Source organism: Grampus griseus (genome assembly GCF_964374135.1).
Source record: "Grampus griseus genome assembly, chromosome: 20".
Lineage (NCBI taxonomy): Eukaryota > Metazoa > Chordata > Mammalia > Artiodactyla > Delphinidae > Grampus > Grampus griseus.
In genome coordinates, this window is record NC_139014.1 from 11888814 (window position 1) to 11906200 (window position 17387).

The 17387-nt window shown below is 58.1% G+C and overlaps 1 protein-coding gene across 6 annotated transcripts; it reads left to right on the forward strand.

Annotated features, from left to right (window-relative positions):
- The first annotated feature begins 7453 nt into the window (after positions 1-7453).
- GCGR (glucagon receptor) lies at positions 7454-17356 on the forward strand. 6 transcript variants are annotated; one of them, XM_082678107.1, is made up of 14 exons: positions 7454-7501; positions 13096-13261; positions 13357-13459; positions 14210-14317; positions 14399-14520; positions 14606-14712; positions 14786-14942; positions 15030-15189; positions 15261-15321; positions 15536-15671; positions 15996-16084; positions 16221-16359; positions 16438-16479; positions 16841-17356. In XM_082678107.1, exons 2-14 carry the CDS (start codon positions 13202-13204, stop codon positions 17060-17062), a joined length of 1506 nt encoding a protein of 501 aa, XP_082534233.1. In that variant the 5' UTR covers positions 7454-7501; positions 13096-13201; the 3' UTR covers positions 17063-17356. The 6 variants fall into 6 exon arrangements, with proteins under 6 accessions (XP_082534233.1, XP_082534236.1, XP_082534237.1 ...); XM_082678110.1 differs by having other exon boundaries at positions 15602-15671; XM_082678111.1 differs by lacking the exon at positions 7454-7501 and adding an exon at positions 8500-8618.
- Positions 17357-17387: the final 31 nt, after the last annotated feature.

A 17387-nucleotide genomic window follows, 5' to 3' on the forward strand; every position in this document is an offset into this window, starting at 1 on the left:
AATATCTAGGGAAATAGCATTATGTCTATTTTAAAAATTGATGTGTAGTTAAAAGCCTTCCTACAAAAAGACAGCTCCAGGCCCAGATGCTTCACCAGTGAATTCCACCAACATCTAAGGAAGTAATAATGCCAATTTTATACAGACTTCCAGAAAACAGAAGAGGAAGGAGTACTTTCCAGCTCATTTTATGAGGCCAGTATCATCCTGATACCAAAGCCAGACAACTTTATTACAAGAAAATAAAATTACACACTAAAATCCTTAATGAACACAGATGCAAAAATCCTTAATAAAATGTGAGCAAATCTAACCCAGAAATATATAAAAAGGATAATATTTTTGACCAAGTGAAATGTATCCCAGGAATGCAAGGTTGGTAAACATTTGAAAATCAGTATAATTCAGCACAGCAATAGACTAAGAAAGACAAATCAAAAGATAATCTCATAAAAAAGAAAAGACATCTGGGCTTCCCTGGTGGCGCAGTGGTTGGGAGTCCGCCTGCCGGTGCAGGGGACACAGGTTCATGCCCCGGTCCGGGAAGATCCCACATGCCGCGGAGCGGCTGGGCCCGTGAGCCATGGCCGCTGAGCCTGCGCGTCCGCAGCCTGTGCTCCGTGGCGGGAGAGGCCACAGCAGTGGGGGGCCCGCGTGCAGAAAAAAAAAAAAAAAGAATAAATAAAGAAAGTAGGAGAGTGACTTCCCTGGTGGTGCAGTGGTTAAGAATCTGCCTGCCAATGCAGGGGACACGGGTTCGAGCCCTGGTCCAGGAAGATCCCACATGCCACGGAGCAACTAAGCCCGTGCACCACAACTACTGAGCCTGCGTTCTAGAGCTCGCAAGCCACAACTACTGAGCCCACGTGCCACAACTACTGAGCCCGTGTGCCTAGAGCCCATGCTCCACAAGAAGAGAAGCCACCGCAATGAGAAGCCCACGCACTGCAATGAGTAGCCCCCGCTCGCCGCAACTAGAGAAAGCCCATGCACAGCAGCAAAGACCCAACGTAGCCAAATATAAATAAGTAAAAAATTAAAAAAAAAAGAAAGTAGGAGAGCAAGCCATTGAACGGGAGAAAATATTTACAAAACATGTATCTGGTGAAGGTCTTGTATTGGAATGTATAAGTAATTTTTTGAAAAGCCAATTTTTTTTTTTTTTTTTTTTTTTTTGCAGTACGCGGGCCTCTCACTGTTGTGGCCTCTCCCGTTGTGGAGCACAGGTTCCGGACGCGCAGGCTCAGCGGCCATGGCTCACGGGCCCAGCCGCTCCACGGCATGTGGGATCTTCCCGGACCGGGGCACGAACCCGCGTCCCCTGCATTGGCAGGCGGACTCTCAACCACTGCGCCACCAGGGAAGCCCTAAAAAGCCAGTTTTTAATCAGCAATAGATTTGAACAGGTGATTCATAAAAGAAGACATACAGACAGCAAAGAATCACATGAAGAGATGTTGACCATCATTAGTTTTTGGGGAAATGCAAACCAAAACCACAATGAGATACCACTATATATGTAGTGGAATGGCTAAAAAATCAGAATCAACAACCAAAAATCCTGAAGATCCCGAGAGAGCCGAGGGGTCGAGGCGGGGAGGGGGGACGCAGGACGGTGCAGCTGCTCAGAACAAGAGCTTGGCGGTTTGTTATAAAGTTAGTCAAGGGCCTGGGAACCACAGTCCCACTCCGAGGTGTTTCCTCAGGAGAAAGGAAAACACGTGTCCACACAAAGATCTGCACACAACCGTTCAGAGCAGAAGAGTTCACTATGCCAAAAGCTGGGAACAGCCCAAATGTCCACCAACTGGACGAACCACCAAACCTCGGGCCACCCATCCGGGGGAGCAGGACTCAGCAATCAACAGAAGGAACCATTATTACAAGCTGCATCACGGATGGATCTCAGAAGCTTCGCAGTAAGTGAGAAGCCAGGTACAAAAGGCTACATAATCCATTTGTATGTATTCTGGGAAAGGCAGATCTATAGGCAGAGAAATCAGGTGGGTGATGGCCAGGGGCCTGCGGGGGGAGGACAGACTACACGGGGTCCTGAGGGAATTTGGGGGCAACAAAAATGTTCTGTATCTTGTCTGTGGTGGTTACATGACTATATATTTGTCGAAACTCATTCAATTGTACATTTTTCAAGAGTATATCATGTCTCAATAAACCTGACTTTTAACACATGCTATGAAATTAATACATATGTGCATTTGAAAATAAAATACGGTGTTAGTGAGTGTATGTACGGGAACTCTTAAACCCTGCTGCTGGGACCGTGAATGGGCTCATCATTTCCAAAAACAATTGGTCAATATCTAGTGAGGCTGAAGATGTGAAGATGTGCACCCCCTGATAGCACAGCAGTTCACAGCACCCCTCCCCGGGAGAGACCCTGCCCCCTGCATGCACCAAAGGCTTGTCCCGAAATGTTCCTTGCAGCTCTATTGTCATGGTCAAAACAAGAAAGGAAAAGAGGAACAGGGAGAGGCTTCCCTGGTGGCGCAGTGGTTGAGAGTCCGCCTGCCGATGCCCCGGTCCGGGAGGATCCCGCGTGCCGCGGAGCGGCTGGGCCCGTGAGCCATGGCCGCTGAGAATGCGCGTGCGGAGCCTGTGCTCCGCAACGAGAGGGGCCACAGCAGTGAGAGGCCCGCGTACCGCAAAAAAAAAAAAAAAAAAAAAAGGTCAAAGAGGGACAGGGAGGAAGAAAGCCAAATGTCCTCCAACAGAAACATGAACAAAGCAGGTGGGTTTTCCCTGGACGCTGGAATATCATGCAGTTAAATAATCAAGGAATCAGGGTGGTAAGGGATAAATTTAGGAGTTTGGGATCAACAGTACTACATATAGAAAAGATACTATATATAAAAAAGATAAACAACAAGGACCTACTGCATAGCACAGGGAGCTATATTCAGTATCTTGTAATAACTTACAATGGAAAGGAATCTGAAAAAGCATACAGGTATAGATATAACTGAATCACTTTGCTGTACACCTGAAACTAGCACAACGCTGTAAACCAACTATACTTCAAAAATAAATTTCTTTTCAAATAAACAGACCAGAGCCACCTGGGTCAGCATAAACGCAGCCCGAAAGCACATTGCTGAGCACAAGAGCAGATATATCAGACCCGGTGCTTTAAGAACATGCCACGGAATTGTAAATCAACTATACTTCAATAAAAAAAGAAAAAAAAAGAACATGCCGTGGATATCATGAATCATTCCTACATTCGTTTAACAGAAGTATGAAAAACTGAGAGAGAAACACCCAATTCAGGGCAGTGGGAGTTCTGCGGGGAGGGTTGGGCAAGGTCTGGGAACAGCCGGGACTTTAAGAAGAAACTATCTACAGTAGCCACATTCTTCACTCTATCTCCTCACCTGCTGTATTTTCTTCACAGCCCTCAACAGAACCTCACGTTGCAGTAGGAATACACCGATCTGTTGGGTTGTGTATCGTCTGCCTCCTTCTGCTAAGATGTCAGCTGCCCTCTGTCTCCCAGCACCCAGAACAGTGCCTGTCACATTGCAGGGGCTCAATCGATGTTTGAATCGGTCTTGATTTGCACTGTTCAGCATTATCCCGACATCCTGGCACCCCAACCAGAGACGGGCCCTCCCACCTGCTTCTGACCCCTTCCGCCCCCCTTCAATCCAGAGGCCTAATGATCTGCATTCACACCGCAGTTGGGCACATTTTGTTGGTGGAAGGGTCAGTGGGCAGCCCGGGGGAGGGGGGTGGGGGCTGTTATTACATTTCCTTATTTATACAGTCTCTTGGTGTTTTTAGAGGGCGCCGCCCAACAGAAATATTACGCAGCACAACTGTGAACCAACGAGTCATTTCAAATATTTTGTATCCACATTTAAAAAGGAAAGGGGGGACTTCTCTGGTGGCACAGTGGTTAAGAATCCACCTGCCAATGCAGGGGACACGAGTTTGAGCCCTGGCCCGGGAAGATTCCACATGCCGTGGAGCAACTAAGCCCAGGCTCCACAACTACTGAGGCTGCGCTCTAGAGCCCGCGAGCCACAACTACTGAGCCCATGTGCCACAACTACTGAAGCCCACGTGCCTAGAGCCGGTGCTCCACAACAAGAGAAGCCACCGCAGTGAGAAGCCCACGCACCGCAACAAAGAGTAGCCCCTGCTCACTGCAACTAGAGAAAGCCCACGCACGGCAATGAAGACCCAATGCAGCCAAAAATAAATAAACAAAATAAATAAAATTTTTTTAAAAAGGAAAAGGAACAGGTGAAATTAACTTTAGTAATACCTTTTATTTAAACCAATTTGTCAGGAAGAGGATCCCTTCAACATGTGACCAGCACACACAATTCCTGATACTTTACATTCTGTTTTTTTTTTTTTTTTTTTTTTTTTTTTTTGCTGTACGCGGGCCTCTCACTGTTGTGGCCTCCCCCGTTGCGGAGCACAGGCTCCGGACGCGCAGGCTCAGCGGCCATGGCTCACGGGCCCAGCCGCTCCGCGGCATGTGGGATCTTCCCGGACCGGGGCACAAACCCGTGTCCCCTGCATCGGCAGGCGGACTCTCAACCACTGCGCCACCAGGGAAGCCCTACGTTCTGTTTTTGTACTAAGCCTTCAAAATCCAGTATCTTCTTGACTGGCATGGCACCCGCTCCATGCTGGGTGGCTCAACCTCGAGCTTCTTAAAAAGAGCTGTGTGGGAAGTAAGAGTCCTCTGGTGTCTGGAAATGTCCTGTTCTGCCCTAGCACCTGCAGCACGACCTGGAGGATGGTGGGCCTGGAGAGAGGATGTGAGGTGAGAAGTCCTGTCCCTGGGAATGTGGCTCGCTTGGCTGCTGGCGACAGGTCTTATGCCACGCTGAGCAGTGCCCTCTCCGGGAGACCTACGTTCACACTCTAGAAACTTTCAGTATCTTCTCTTTATTCTGATGACTTTGAAACTTCATGATGATGCAACGTGGTGGAGTTTTTGAATCCGTTAGCTGGTTTGCTGTTTTTACTGTGCTGGCCGCTTGGCGGCTTTTCCACTACAGAGGTTCTGGGAAGAGCTCTGTATTATTTGTTCACAGTTGTCTCCTCCTCCTCTGATCTCATTTTGGAAACTCTGTCCCTCAAGTGCTAGGCTTTCTGCACAGATCCTCCACCATCTCTTATCTTCGCTTTCCTAGTTTCTGTCTCTCAGATTTTTGTTCTTTCTTCTGTGAGATTTCCTCAACTCGTTCTTTCAATCCTTCTATTAAATTTTTAAGTTTTTAGATTCTTTTTTTAAATTTCACAAGGACTCTTTCATTATTAGCTGGTCTCTGTATTAGCTCTGTTTCATCCAGTGTCCTCTTTTCCATTGGTTCTCAGTTTCTCAGGAATGTCTGAGCGAGGCACCAGGATGCAGCTTAGTGCCCATTCGCTGGGGCTTTGGGTTGTTCCCTTTTCTGATTCCTATAGCCTGTGAATGGTTGAGTAAAGTCTGACATATCCACACAATAGAATACTAAGTACCCAGGTACCATGGTGTTGAGAAGACCTCTTATTAAGATGGGGAAATGCTTATGTTACCAGCTATGCTGGGAAAGCTGGACACAAAACTCTATCAAAAGCAACAGTAGGGGACTTCCCTGGTGGCGCAGTGGTTAAGAATCTGCCTGCGAACGCAGGATACACAGGTTCAAGCCCTGGTCCAGGAAGATCCCACATGCTGCGGAGCAACTAAGCCTGTGTGCCACAACTACTGAGCCTGCTCTCTAGAGCCTGCGAGCCACAACTACTGAAGCCCACGCGCCTAGAGCCCGTGCTCCGCAACAAGAGAAGCCACCGCAATGAGAAGCCCGTGCACCGCAACAAAGAGTAGCCCCAGCTCTCAGCAACTAGAGAAAACCTGTGTGCAGCAGCGAAGACCCAATGCAGCCAAAAACTAAATAAATGAATAAATAATAAATTAAAAAAAAAAAAAGAATCTGCCTGCCAGTGCAGGGGACACGGGTTCGAGCCCTGGTCCAGGAAGATCCCACATGCCGCGGAGCAAATAAGCCCATGCGCCACAACTACTGAGCCCGCGTGCCACAACTACTGAAGCCCTCGCACCTAGAGCCCGTGCTCCGCAACAAGAGAAGCCACTGCAATAAGAAGCCTGTGCACCGCAACGAAGAGTAGCCCCTGCTCACCGCAACTTGAGAAAGCCCGCACGCAGCAATGAAGACCCAACGCAGCCAAAAACAATTAATTAATTTAAAAAAAGCAACAGTAAAGAGACCTGAAAGGAACCACCCTGCGACATTAACAGCAGCTCTGTCTGGGGGCACCATCTCTTTTCCCCCTGAATCCTTTCCTGCAGCTCCACATTTTCTGGGTCCTGATGCGCCGGGGGGTCCCTCTGCCCTGGGTTTCTGCCCAGCACCACCCAGTCTGGCCACCTCTTTCTTAGCCACTTATCAACATCTCCCGCCCAGAACTCGATGCTGGGGTGTCTGGTTCTCCCTGCCAGGCTCTGTGCGCAGTACCAGTTCATGACACTCAGCCAGATGCCTGAATTGAGCTCTGCTGGTGTACTCTTCAGAGCCCACAGCGCAGACACACGGAACAGCACTCCTGTGGCTGTGGAGGGCAGCCCCCAACCCCGGCCTGCCCTGGCACACAGGAGTCAGCACACCTCCAGGGTGCCACCCCCATCGGGACCCTCAGGGACCCAGTGATGGACAGACCCCTTCCTCACTTCCCAGACCTCCAATGCTCCGTGGGAAGGCCCAGCCCCCTTCATTCCCAGTTTCTGCTCTATTTATGTCTTATGAATTCAGTTATGTAAATAAAGGTGGCCCAGCCCAGGAAGGCACCCCCTCCTCCATCTCTTCCCTCTCCCTCCCGCTTCTGCTCCCCACTGTGTCCACACATTTCAAGTATGCCCCCCCCATTTCATACATTTATGAATAAACTCTACATTTATTCTTTCACATCTCTTCCTGCTAGAACCCAACTCGGGCCACCCAGCCCCTCCCCCAGACTGCTGGGCCTCCACCCAACCAGAATTTCCTCAGGAAAATAAGTTCCAGAGAGGGAAGGGCCTCTCTGAAGGTCACACAGCAGGATGACCTCCCAGCTCCTCAGATTCATCCCACCTCTGGGAAGAACCTGCAGCTTCTCCCCTAGGCCTCACAGCCACCCAGCGTGGTGTCAGTGACCCTGCTCACAGGCAGGAGCCCACCCGGATCACAAGCAAGACCCCAAGATCACAGCTGTAGGGAGAGTAGGGGGCACCTACGCAGACCTCTGTTGCCCGTACGGGTGCCCTGCCCCAAGAAAAGTGGGAGGAGAGCTGGAAGAGGGGTGCAAGGGAAGGGGGGAGGAGGATCTCGGAAGGCTCCCCTCCCCCAGCACCTGCATCCAGCACCAGCGCGTTCGGCCCTATGCAAGCAGCCCAGACTTTCTGACCTTTGCTTCTGACCTTTGTCTTCTGGCGACTGCCTGAACCAAAACAGGCTGCTCTGGGGACAGGGCTCCAGGTGGGCTGGTAAGAATGGGGGTCTGGAGGGCACCCCCAGAAATGCCCCTCCTCCTGAGCCTTCAGACAGTGGCAGGGCAGGTTACCAAGCACCAGCTACCTGTGGGTATGTCACAGGGTGCTGGGACCAACTTCAGCTCTGCTCTGGGGGCTGGAGGGAGGGGGGAGCCATGGGTAGGGGAGAACCACGGGTTCCAATGTCCCCCAAAACAGCAGTAGGGAGAAGGGCCCCAAAGACAAAGGACAGCATCTAACAAAAGAGCTGACCCAGTGGGCCAGGGAGGGCATCCCAGGGTGATGGTGGCCAGACAGTGGTTGACAGTGGAGAGGTAGCCCAGACAGATTCCAGAGAAATGCGAGAGGGAGAATCAGGATTTGGTGATGCACTGGAGACCTCAAGATCCCTGCCAGGAGTCCAGCAGGTGGGTGGGCAGAGGAAGTACATTCAGGAGATGGGAACGGGTCAGGGGAGAGGGGTCCTGGTGGGGTCCTGGGCATCTGGCAGTGGGAACATTAGGAACTGTCCAAGGGAAAGTGGAGGGGAATGCAGAGAGAAGGAGGTGGGAACGCCAGCCTGGAAGCCAGAGCCATGGGAGAACTTTCCAGAAGGAGGGCATGACCATCCATGTCCCCAGATACTGAAAGGCCAGGAAAGATGAGGCCCCAAAGTGTGCATGAGATTTGGTGACCCTGCGGTCACTGGGGGCTGACTGCTGGGGTGTGTGGGGCGGGGGGGGGGGGTCCCGGAGGGAGGGGTTGTGCTGTTGGATGAACGGTGCTGGAGGGTGCTTAAGGGAGATGGCGCGGTACCCTCGGGCTTAAAGAGGCACCCCAGGGGCCGCCCTTCCCCGCCTTGGCCCCCCACTCCACTCCGGCGCGGTGGGAGGGTCGCCTAGGAGCCACGGTGCGGGGTTAAGTGAGGGGTCAGTCCTTCCGACAATCAGCACCCGGGAAAGAAGCTGTGAGGGCCCGGGAACGCGGAGGAGACGAGAGGAAGGGGCGTGGAGTCACAGCCCCCACGCCCGGCCGCGCGCCCGCCACACACCGCACCTGTCCATCCACCGCTGCTGTCCCCGCGGGGAGCTGCCGTCTGCCGGCCCGGTTCGCCCGGGCGGGGGTCTGCCGAGTGAGCTCTGGGTTGGGAGTTCTGCCGGGCGGGGTCCGCGGGGAGGGCCCCGTGGGGTAGGAGTCCGCAAGGCAGGAGTCGGGCACGGGTGCGCGGGGAGGGGTCTGCGGGCAGGGGCTCCCGGGCCCGCAGTCGCTCCCCGAGGCGCGGCAGGAGGGCGGAGGCGCGGGCGGGGACCCTCGGGCCGCTCCCGCCCCGCCCCCGCCCCCTCCTCCTCTCCCTCCGCCGCCGCGGAGCGTAGCCGCCGGAAAGTTTGCTAGAGGCTGGCGCGGGGCGCGGGGCGCGGGGCGCGGGCGCGGAGCCGGCGCCGACCCTGACCTGGCAGCGCCGTGGAGACGAGCGGCGGCCGGCCCCTAACCCGTGCGCGCGGAGGACTACGGGAATCGCGAAGCGGCCGGAGCGGCGCGCGGTGAGCACCTGAGCCAGGCTCGAGAACACGTTCCCGGCCGGGGGCCGAAGGCGGGAGCGCGGGACTGGCCGGCGTGGACCCCTATCTTAGGTGGGCGGTCTCGGGCCCCGGGTGTCGCCGTCCTCATCGCCGTCGGACACCCCGTTCCCAACCCCAGGATGCGCCCTTCCAGCTCGGTCAACCTGGTTCCGCACTATCGAGAAAGTTGGGGGTCTCAGCGCTTCCCCCGTCCTCTCCTCCCTGGGGAGCGCGTCTCGGGGAAAAGGGTGGGGTGTCTGTGAGCGCCAGGCGCGCTGTCCTGCTGCCCATCTCCGCTCCCGACTCCTCCCTCCAGCACCCCCGCTTCCCCGCCCCCCCCCCCGCCCCGCGCATACACAGAACCTCGGAGACACCCCCAGAGGCGCGGGGGGCAGCCCTGCTTCCCTCCAGCTGGCCCCTGCTTCCCAAAGCTCTCCAGCAGTATCTTGGTTACCCGGGTTTCCCCGGAGGGGCCGAGGGGCGTCATGCGCGGAGCCTACACTTGTCACTTTGATCCGCAGGGAGGGCCGGTCACTGCCCTGCCTGCTCCTTCCTCTCCGGCGGCCCCCACTCACACTTCTGGGCCGCAGGATTTCTGCCCCCACCAGAAACGGACTGACTCCTGAGGTCTGGGCGCCCGCATCTTCCGAGGACCTGTCCAGGCTGTTTTCGGCCCTTCTGTGCTGGGGGATGAGGGTTGGTGGGGGAGTAGCACCCTGGCCCACATCCAGGGCCGCCCTGCCCCCACAGAGTGGGAGGAGGACGCAGGAATCAGGCTTTGTCAACAACCTGTGGCCCCTGATCCCGCCCTGGGGCCATGACCTTCCGCTACTTGCTCTGGTTTCACAAACACCCCCCACCCCCATACCCATCAGAGGCTGGCAGGCCTCAACCACACCTATTCAGATCCTGGGAGGAGCTGGGGTGACCAGCGCCCCACTCTCCTCCATGGAGATCCACCCATCCTGGGGGCCCCTCCCCCAGCTGCAGGTCTGGGAGTCCTGGGGCATCCCCAGGGGAAACTGGAGAAACAGCTGAGCTTTGAGCACCCAGGAGTGGTGTGTTCTGCCAGGCGGGGAGACAGAACACCGGCCAGCCAGCCCGTGGTGGAGAGCGGGGGCTGGGAAAGAGAGGAGGGGGTGGGCTGGGGCCGGAGGAAAGCTGGCCCTCCTTCCCACTCCACCAGAGTCTCTGATCCTGAGCTATCTGTGCTGGGCAGGTGCAGTCCAGGGCCAGAGAGGGAGCGAAGCCTCCAGGTCCATGAAGGGAGAAGGCTTGGTCCCTGGCCGGTAGTCCCCCGCCTCCCCCCGCCGGGGAGGGTAATAAGGTGGAAGACGGCAGCCCTGACGCCAAGGCCAATGGGAGGCTTGGAGCGGCACCTCCGCACCCCAGATATTTATCCCTGGGGCTGGCAGGCTGCCTCTGGGGTTTCAGTGTCCCCCACGGAAGGGAGGGGCCTGCACGTGATAATCTGTCCTTCCCGTCGAGCGGCACATCTCATTGTCCTCCATGTTGTTGAGGAGGCAGGGACTTTTCAAGTAGGGAAACCGAGGCTCTGAGAAGTTGAATTATTTACCCTTGGTCCCGGGACCAGAACTGGGCCTTGCAACGTCCCCCGCTCCTGTGGCGGCAGCCTCACACCTGGGTGCTCAGGGCAGGGACCTTAGAACCTCAGCCTTGCACAGCTGAAAGTCGTTCCACAGCCCCACACTCTGCCCAGTCCTCAGAGAAGTGTCTAGATATCTTGCCCGTACTCCCCTGACAGGCATGGGAGCCTCATCTGCTTCTGCCCCTTGTGTTTCTATCAGAGACTTAGTGAGAGGTATCATCCTCTGCCTCTTGTATTGGTTGGGGGGTGCTGAGGCCCTGATCCCTAGGGACGTGGGGCCACCGTTGCTCTGAGCTGGGGTACCAGCTTGTGATCTGTAGGTGCTGAACTGTGTGGGGCAAATCTTCAAGGATTCCCAGCCCCACGTACCAGACCAGGGATGGGAGTAGGGGTCATGGAAAGGCCTCCCTACTCCTCTGCTCTGGCTGCCATCGGAGGGGCAGTGAAGGAGGGGCCCCAGGGCAGCCCATCCCTCTCTCCCCTCTACCCCCGGGCTCAACTTCTCTCTGTGGTTCCCAGACTAACTGACCCCTAGCTGGAAGGCAGGCTGCTTGGGTGTGGCCCTGCCTACCTTGGGTTCTCCTAACAGCCCTAGGAGGTCAGCAAGGTGAACTCCCACTTTTCAGATGGGAAAGTCGAGGCACAGCCTGGCCACCACACCCCAGCTGGACTCTGAGGGGCTGACATTTTGCCTTGGAGCTCCTCACTGGACTATCCCCGCAGCTTCATCCTCCCTTCACCACCGGCTGCAGGGCCCCTGGGCAGGGGGCAGTATCCTTCCTCCCCATGTTCCCTGCCTGCATCTCCACTGTCTACTCCACCCCAGCCATCCCTTGTCACTCTCCCCTTGCCCTGCCCCCAGAGCCTCTAGCCATCCAGGCTGCCCTTGTCTCCCTGACCTTCCCAGCCACCTCCCCTCCTCCAGCAGCTGGTCACAGTGGTCCTCATCCACCTGGCTCCGTGGCCTCGGTGGGCAAGGGCAGGGCAGATGACCGGGCTGTTTGATAAGAATCAGGAGATAAGGCCCCTTGGGCTAGGGACACCTGAACTGCCCCTTGTCCTCCACCCGCCTGGGGGCTACTCCCCTGAGAAGGCCCGCCGCTCTGGCTCCTCCACCTGGACCAGGGCCTGGGGACCAGCCACTACTGGGCCCTGCCTCACCAGGCCTGACCTGCGCTGTGGCCCAAGGGCCAGGGTGAGGAGCCCCACAGCAGGCTATGGTCCAGGTACCCACCCCATGTGGTGGCATCTCAGGGTCCCGTTAGGGGTGAGGAGTGAATCACAGAGGAGCCCACGTGAGTTGGCCAATGAGGGCCCATCTGGACTCTGATGGGAGGAGGCTGAGATCCAGGGTTGTCCAGCAACCCTCCACCTTCAGTCACAGCCTGCATCCCTCCTCCCCACCTTCTCCCTGGCTTCTCCCAGGCACTGCCTTCCAGCCAGCCAGTTTCGTCCATCTGTCCATCCATCGGTCCATCACATGCTCACTCTGTGGCAGGATGCCATCCACAGCCCTAAGGGGGCTTGCATGAGTAGTTCCTAGGGGCCCCACCCCTAGGCCCCAAAGGAATCCCCTTCCTACTGCCCTTGTGGGATTCAGTGGACCAGAAGACGGACTCTGGAAGCAGTGACACGATGACTTACGGGGCTGCTGATGCCCCCAGTGCAGGCTCCGGACAGGACCAGGCACCTCAGGTCCCCCCTGCAGGCACCACGAGGGCAGGGGTCCTGTGTCTGAGCCCCCGGCAGCTGGCAGCGCTAATCTCAAAGGAATGCGCTGCAGCTGCCTGCATGCTATGGCCCATGGGACCCAGGAAGCCCGGCCGGAGTCTTGGGCGTGGCCCAAGGGAGCACCTAGACACCCCAGTCCTGGGCAAGGGGGCATGGATGTGACAGGGACCACCCTAAGCATATGCTTGGCACTCCTGGCCCCTGCCAAGTCTGGGAGCTGGCCCGGGGTCACCTTGATAACCATGCCCCTGGGGACCAAGTGATGGATGGTCCTGGTACCCTGCCCCAGCCTGCCATGCTGACTTTCCCAGGAGCTAAGAATAGGTGGGAAAAATAGCAAGAGCCGAAGGGAGGAGTTGGGCAGCTAGGGAGGCTGCTCCCTCCTCTGACATCTTTGGTACCAGGCAGGACTGGGGCCGCTTAACCAACATGTAGGAGAGGGGCTCTGGGACTGTCAGAGCCGCCACACAGACAGCCACGGTCTGTGAGATGGAGCAGCCCCCAGGACCCTGGGCAGAACCCCCAGGTGCAGGGCCAGACCCCCAACCTGCCACTGGCAGAGTGACCATTTCTGGCATCCCCTCCCTCCCAGCCCCCACTTCATTAGTAGGATTCGGAGACTCAGAGGGATGGTTTTAGGGGAGCAGGACACCCTGCTGATCACAGCGGAGACCAGCTGGGCCTCTTTACTCCTGGGTGTCCCTGCACAGACCCTGCTGCTCTGATAGCAGCCCCCAGAGGAGAGTGCACCTACGAGGACCTCTTTGCCCCAGCTGTGCAACCCCAGCCAGATGTGGGGGGCAGCTGCCCAGAGGCATGCCCCCCATCCTGCCACGCTGCCCCCACCTCCTCCTGCTTCTGCTGCTGGCCTGCCAGGTGAGCGCTGCTGCCAGTCCCCCTGTCCCACCAGCCTGCCTGCCCCTCATGCTGACGCCAGCCTGTCCCCTCTGTCCATCCATCTGTACCCCCAGCCGCAGGCCCCCTCCGCTCAGGTGATGGACTTCCTGTTTGAGAAGTGGAAGCTCTATGGCGACCAGTGTCTCTACAACCTGAGCCTGCTGCCCCCCCCAACTGGTGAGCCCCGCCTTCGGCCCGAGTGCAGTCCCCCCAACCCCCACCCACCATTTACAGGTGAGGAAATTGAGCCATAGAGAAGCTGGTGACTAGCCCAGGGCCACAGACCAGGACATTTAAGAAATGGTAGAACTGCCCCAGAACTGGGATGTTTCGTGCCCCTCCCCTGCTGCTGGGCACCCCTCAGGCCCACGGCCCGGACACCGTCTTTCCTCCCATGGAGCAAAGCCTCGTGGCCCAGGAGGCAGACAGTGTGTGGGGGAGGTGGACCGAGAGGGGCAGGCAGAGGGCACCAGGGCTGGTGAGGGGGAAGGAGATGGGCCATTACCTGGAGTGCTCAGGCAGACTGAGGTACAGCGTTCTGGGCAAGTTCTGAAGATCACTCAGGTGCAAAGAGAGACACTGGGGCGGGAGGAGCTGCCTGGGAGGCCGAGCCATTGTTTGGGGGAGGAAGGGGGCCGGTGCTGGGCCCAGAAGGATGCCAACAGAATTGGGGTTCAGCCTCCAGAGGTGGAAGTGCTGCTAGAAGGGCACTAGGAAGAGGGAAGACCCTGGGTGGAGATGCGGAGTATCTGAGGGGAGGTGGCCGGGCAGAGCTGGAGCTCAGGATCAGGCTGGACAGAGGCGTCCAGGGCAGGCAGGATGGTCAGGGAGATCTGGGAGGCTGCCTTCTGGGGCGCAAAGAGCGTACAACAGGGGGCTGTGCAGGCCAGGCCCTGCTGAGGAGCAACCCTGTCCCCGCCTCTGCAGAGCTGGTCTGTAATAGAACCTTTGACAAATATTCCTGCTGGCCGGACACCCCTCCCAACACCACAGCCAACATCTCCTGCCCCTGGTACCTGCCCTGGCACCACAAAGGTAACCACAGCAGGGATGTGGGGGGTTGGCAGAGGGGGCTCAGCCCAGGGGCGGGGAGCTGACCAGAGCCTGCCCCCGCAGTGCAGCACCGCCTCGTCTTCAAGAGGTGTGGGCCTGATGGGCAGTGGGTACGTGGGCCGCGGGGGCAGCCATGGCGAAATGCTTCCCAGTGCCAGATGGACGACAAGGAGCTTGAGGTCCAGGTCAGCCCGTGGCAGGTGCAGTGGGGGCTTGGGGGGAGGGGCAAGATGGCCCTCTCCAGCCCTGACTGGCCACTGCGATTTGCAGAAGGAGGTGGCCAAGATGTACAGCAGCTTCCAGGTGATGTACACCGTGGGCTACTCCCTGTCCCTGGGGGCCCTGCTCCTGGCCCTGGCCATCCTGCTGGGCCTCAGGTATGCCCACTGCCCTGCTCATGGGGGGCCCCAGCGGGCAGGGTGGGCGGGGACTGACTCACTGTCCCCACAGCAAGCTGCACTGCACCCGAAACTACATCCACGTGAACCTGTTCGCGTCCTTCGTGCTCAAGGCCAGCTCTGTGCTGGTCATCGACACACTGCTCAAGACCCGCTACAGCCAGAGGATTGGGGACGACTTCAGCGTGAGCGTCTGGCTGAGTGACGGGGTGAGCTCCCAGATCCGGCCTCTTGGCCTCCGGGCCCTGGGCGGCAGGCAGCTGGGAGGCCCGCACTCATGCTGCCCCCGCGGCCAGGCAGTGGCCGGCTGCCGGGTGGCCGCGGTGTTCATGCAGTACGGCGTCGTGGCCAACTACTGCTGGCTGCTGGTGGAGGGCGTGTACTTGCACAGCCTGCTGAGCTTCGCCACCATCCCTGAAAGGAGCTGCTTCCCCCTCTACCTGGGCATCGGCTGGGGTGAGTGGGCCGGTGCGCAGGGGGCCGGCGGGCTGGCCAGGGCCACGGGACCACAGCTGTTCTCCCCACAGGTGCCCCCATGCTGTTCGTCACCCCCTGGGTGGTGGTCAAGTGTCTGTTTGAGAACATCCAGTGAGTATCTGACTGGCGGGCCAGCAGGGGGATTCGCCTCTCCTGGCTGGGAGGTGCTGGGCTGGCCCCGTGGGGAATGGCCATGTGGCTCAGAGTGTGGGAGTGGCTCAGGGGTCTCCGGCCAGAGGCAGTGGGGGGCACTAAGCAAACCTGGTTCCCCGGGGGTGGAGGTCATTGGTAATTATCTCCCTTCTTTTCCTGAGGCACTAATTAGATCCCAAGGAATCAGGGGGCGGGGGGCTACGAGGCTGCCAGGACACGAGCAGGCCCCACCCTGCAGGTGCTGGACCAGCAATGACAACATGGGCTTCTGGTGGATCCTGCGCTTCCCCGTCTTCCTGGCCATCCTGGTGAGGAAATGAGGCACCTGCTGGCACCGCAGGGAGGGCCGGGAGGCTGCTGGCCTTGGCCCCCCAGTCCCTTCCTTCCTCATCGGCCTGCAGCAGCCTGAGGAGACAGACAGCATCCTGCCTGGCTGGACAGGGAGGGAGGCCTGGCACTCACCCAGGACACTGGCTGGCACCCTGGGTCTTGGGCCAGGCTGTCCATCCTTGACTGGGTGCCCACAGCCCCAGGGCCCCAGGAGCCAGGGTCTGTCTGGCTGCCAGGCCCACCTCCAGGAGGGACAGGTGGGGGCCAAGAGCTGCCCTGAGCTGTGTCCCCCACACACACAGATCAACTTCTTCATCTTCATCCGCATCCTTCACCTCCTGGTGGCCAAGCTGCAAGCCCACCAGATGCGCTATACTGACTACAAATTCCGGTGGGTGTGGGCGTTGGGAGTGGGAGGGCGCCAGGCGGCTTGCGGAATCCCGGGGGCCAGAGGGAGTGTAGGTGGGAGTGGGGGCACCAGAGCCCCAGGGGGTGCTGGGCTGGTGGCTCAGTCTCTGCCCCCGCAGGCTGGCCAAGTCCACGCTGACCCTCATCCCCCTGTTGGGTGTCCACGAGGTGGTGTTTGCCTTTGTGACTGACGAGCATGCCCAGGGCACCCTGCGCTCCGCCAAGCTCTTCTTCGACCTCTTCCTCAGCTCCTTCCAGGTGCCTGCCCGCCCCTTAACCAATAGCCCAACCCCCAGGCCAGCCTGGGTGCAGCCCTGACCTCCCCCATCTCTCCAGGGCCTGCTGGTGGCTGTTCTCTACTGTTTCCTCAACAAGGAGGTAGGTGAGGGGGGTGTGGGTCTGGAACCAGCGCTTGGGTTGGGGTCAGGGGGAGTGTAGACATCCTGGCCCCACCCCTCAGGTGTGAGCCCTTCGTGTCCACCTGCACTTACTGGGCTCAGTTTCCAAGACACTGGGTGTCAGGCCTGCTGAGATGGGTCAGCCTCAGCCCGTCCTCAGGGAGTGCACCTGAGGGTGAGGGGGTCCCCAGGTGTTCCCAGACCCCAGCGTTCTGTGGTGACAGAGCCTGCCTGGCTCCACACCCAGGGCCCAATAGCCCTTCAAGGCCAGGGGGTTGGGGATCCTGAGAGGGTGGCACGGGCAGGCCCTGGGACTGGCCCGACCCACCTGCCCACCCCAGGTGCAGTCGGAGTTGCTGCGGCGCTGGCATCGCTGGCGTGAGGGCAAAGCACTGCAGGAGGAGTGCCATGTCGGCAGCCACATGGCCAGGCCCACTGGTGGCCCCCCCAGTGAGAAGCTGCTGCTCTCAAGGGGCAGTGGCAGCAACAGGACTAGCCAGGACCCCTCTACGGAGACCCACTTGGCTGGCGGCCTCCCTGGATTGGCTGAGAACCCCTTCTGAAGCCCCCTGGAACTTCAGCTGTGGCTGGACTCAGGTGCCCAGAGAGGGCATCACTGGACAATCCATAACCGATGCCCAGCAGAGGCAAGAGCGTGGGAGCCAGACAGCACCCTGCTGTCCACATGTTCCCCAGTGTGGTGGTCTGAGGGGCACCTGCTCTGTGCCAAGGGGTGGGGGAGGGGATGTGGCGGGGAAGCTGTTCTGTGAATGCATGCCCGTGTGTCCCCGTGTGTGTCAGTGTGTCTGAGTTAGAGAAAACATGTGTCCTCCAACAATAAAGAGCTCTGTGCTCACCCTGGGTGGACAGCTGGGCTGGAGGAGAGGG

Bases quoted from the DNA above. Each gene is read 5' to 3' on its own strand.
- GCGR (XM_082678107.1), top strand. From the start codon at position 13,202: ATGCCCCCCATCCTGCCACGCTGCCCCCACCTCCTCCTGCTTCTGCTG. The intron at 15,672-15,995 runs GTGAGGAAATGA...CCACACACACAG, and splicing joins CCGTCTTCCTGGCCATCCTG to ATCAACTTCTTCATCTTCAT. The intron at 16,085-16,220 runs GTGGGTGTGGGC...CTGCCCCCGCAG, and splicing joins TATACTGACTACAAATTCCG to GCTGGCCAAGTCCACGCTGA.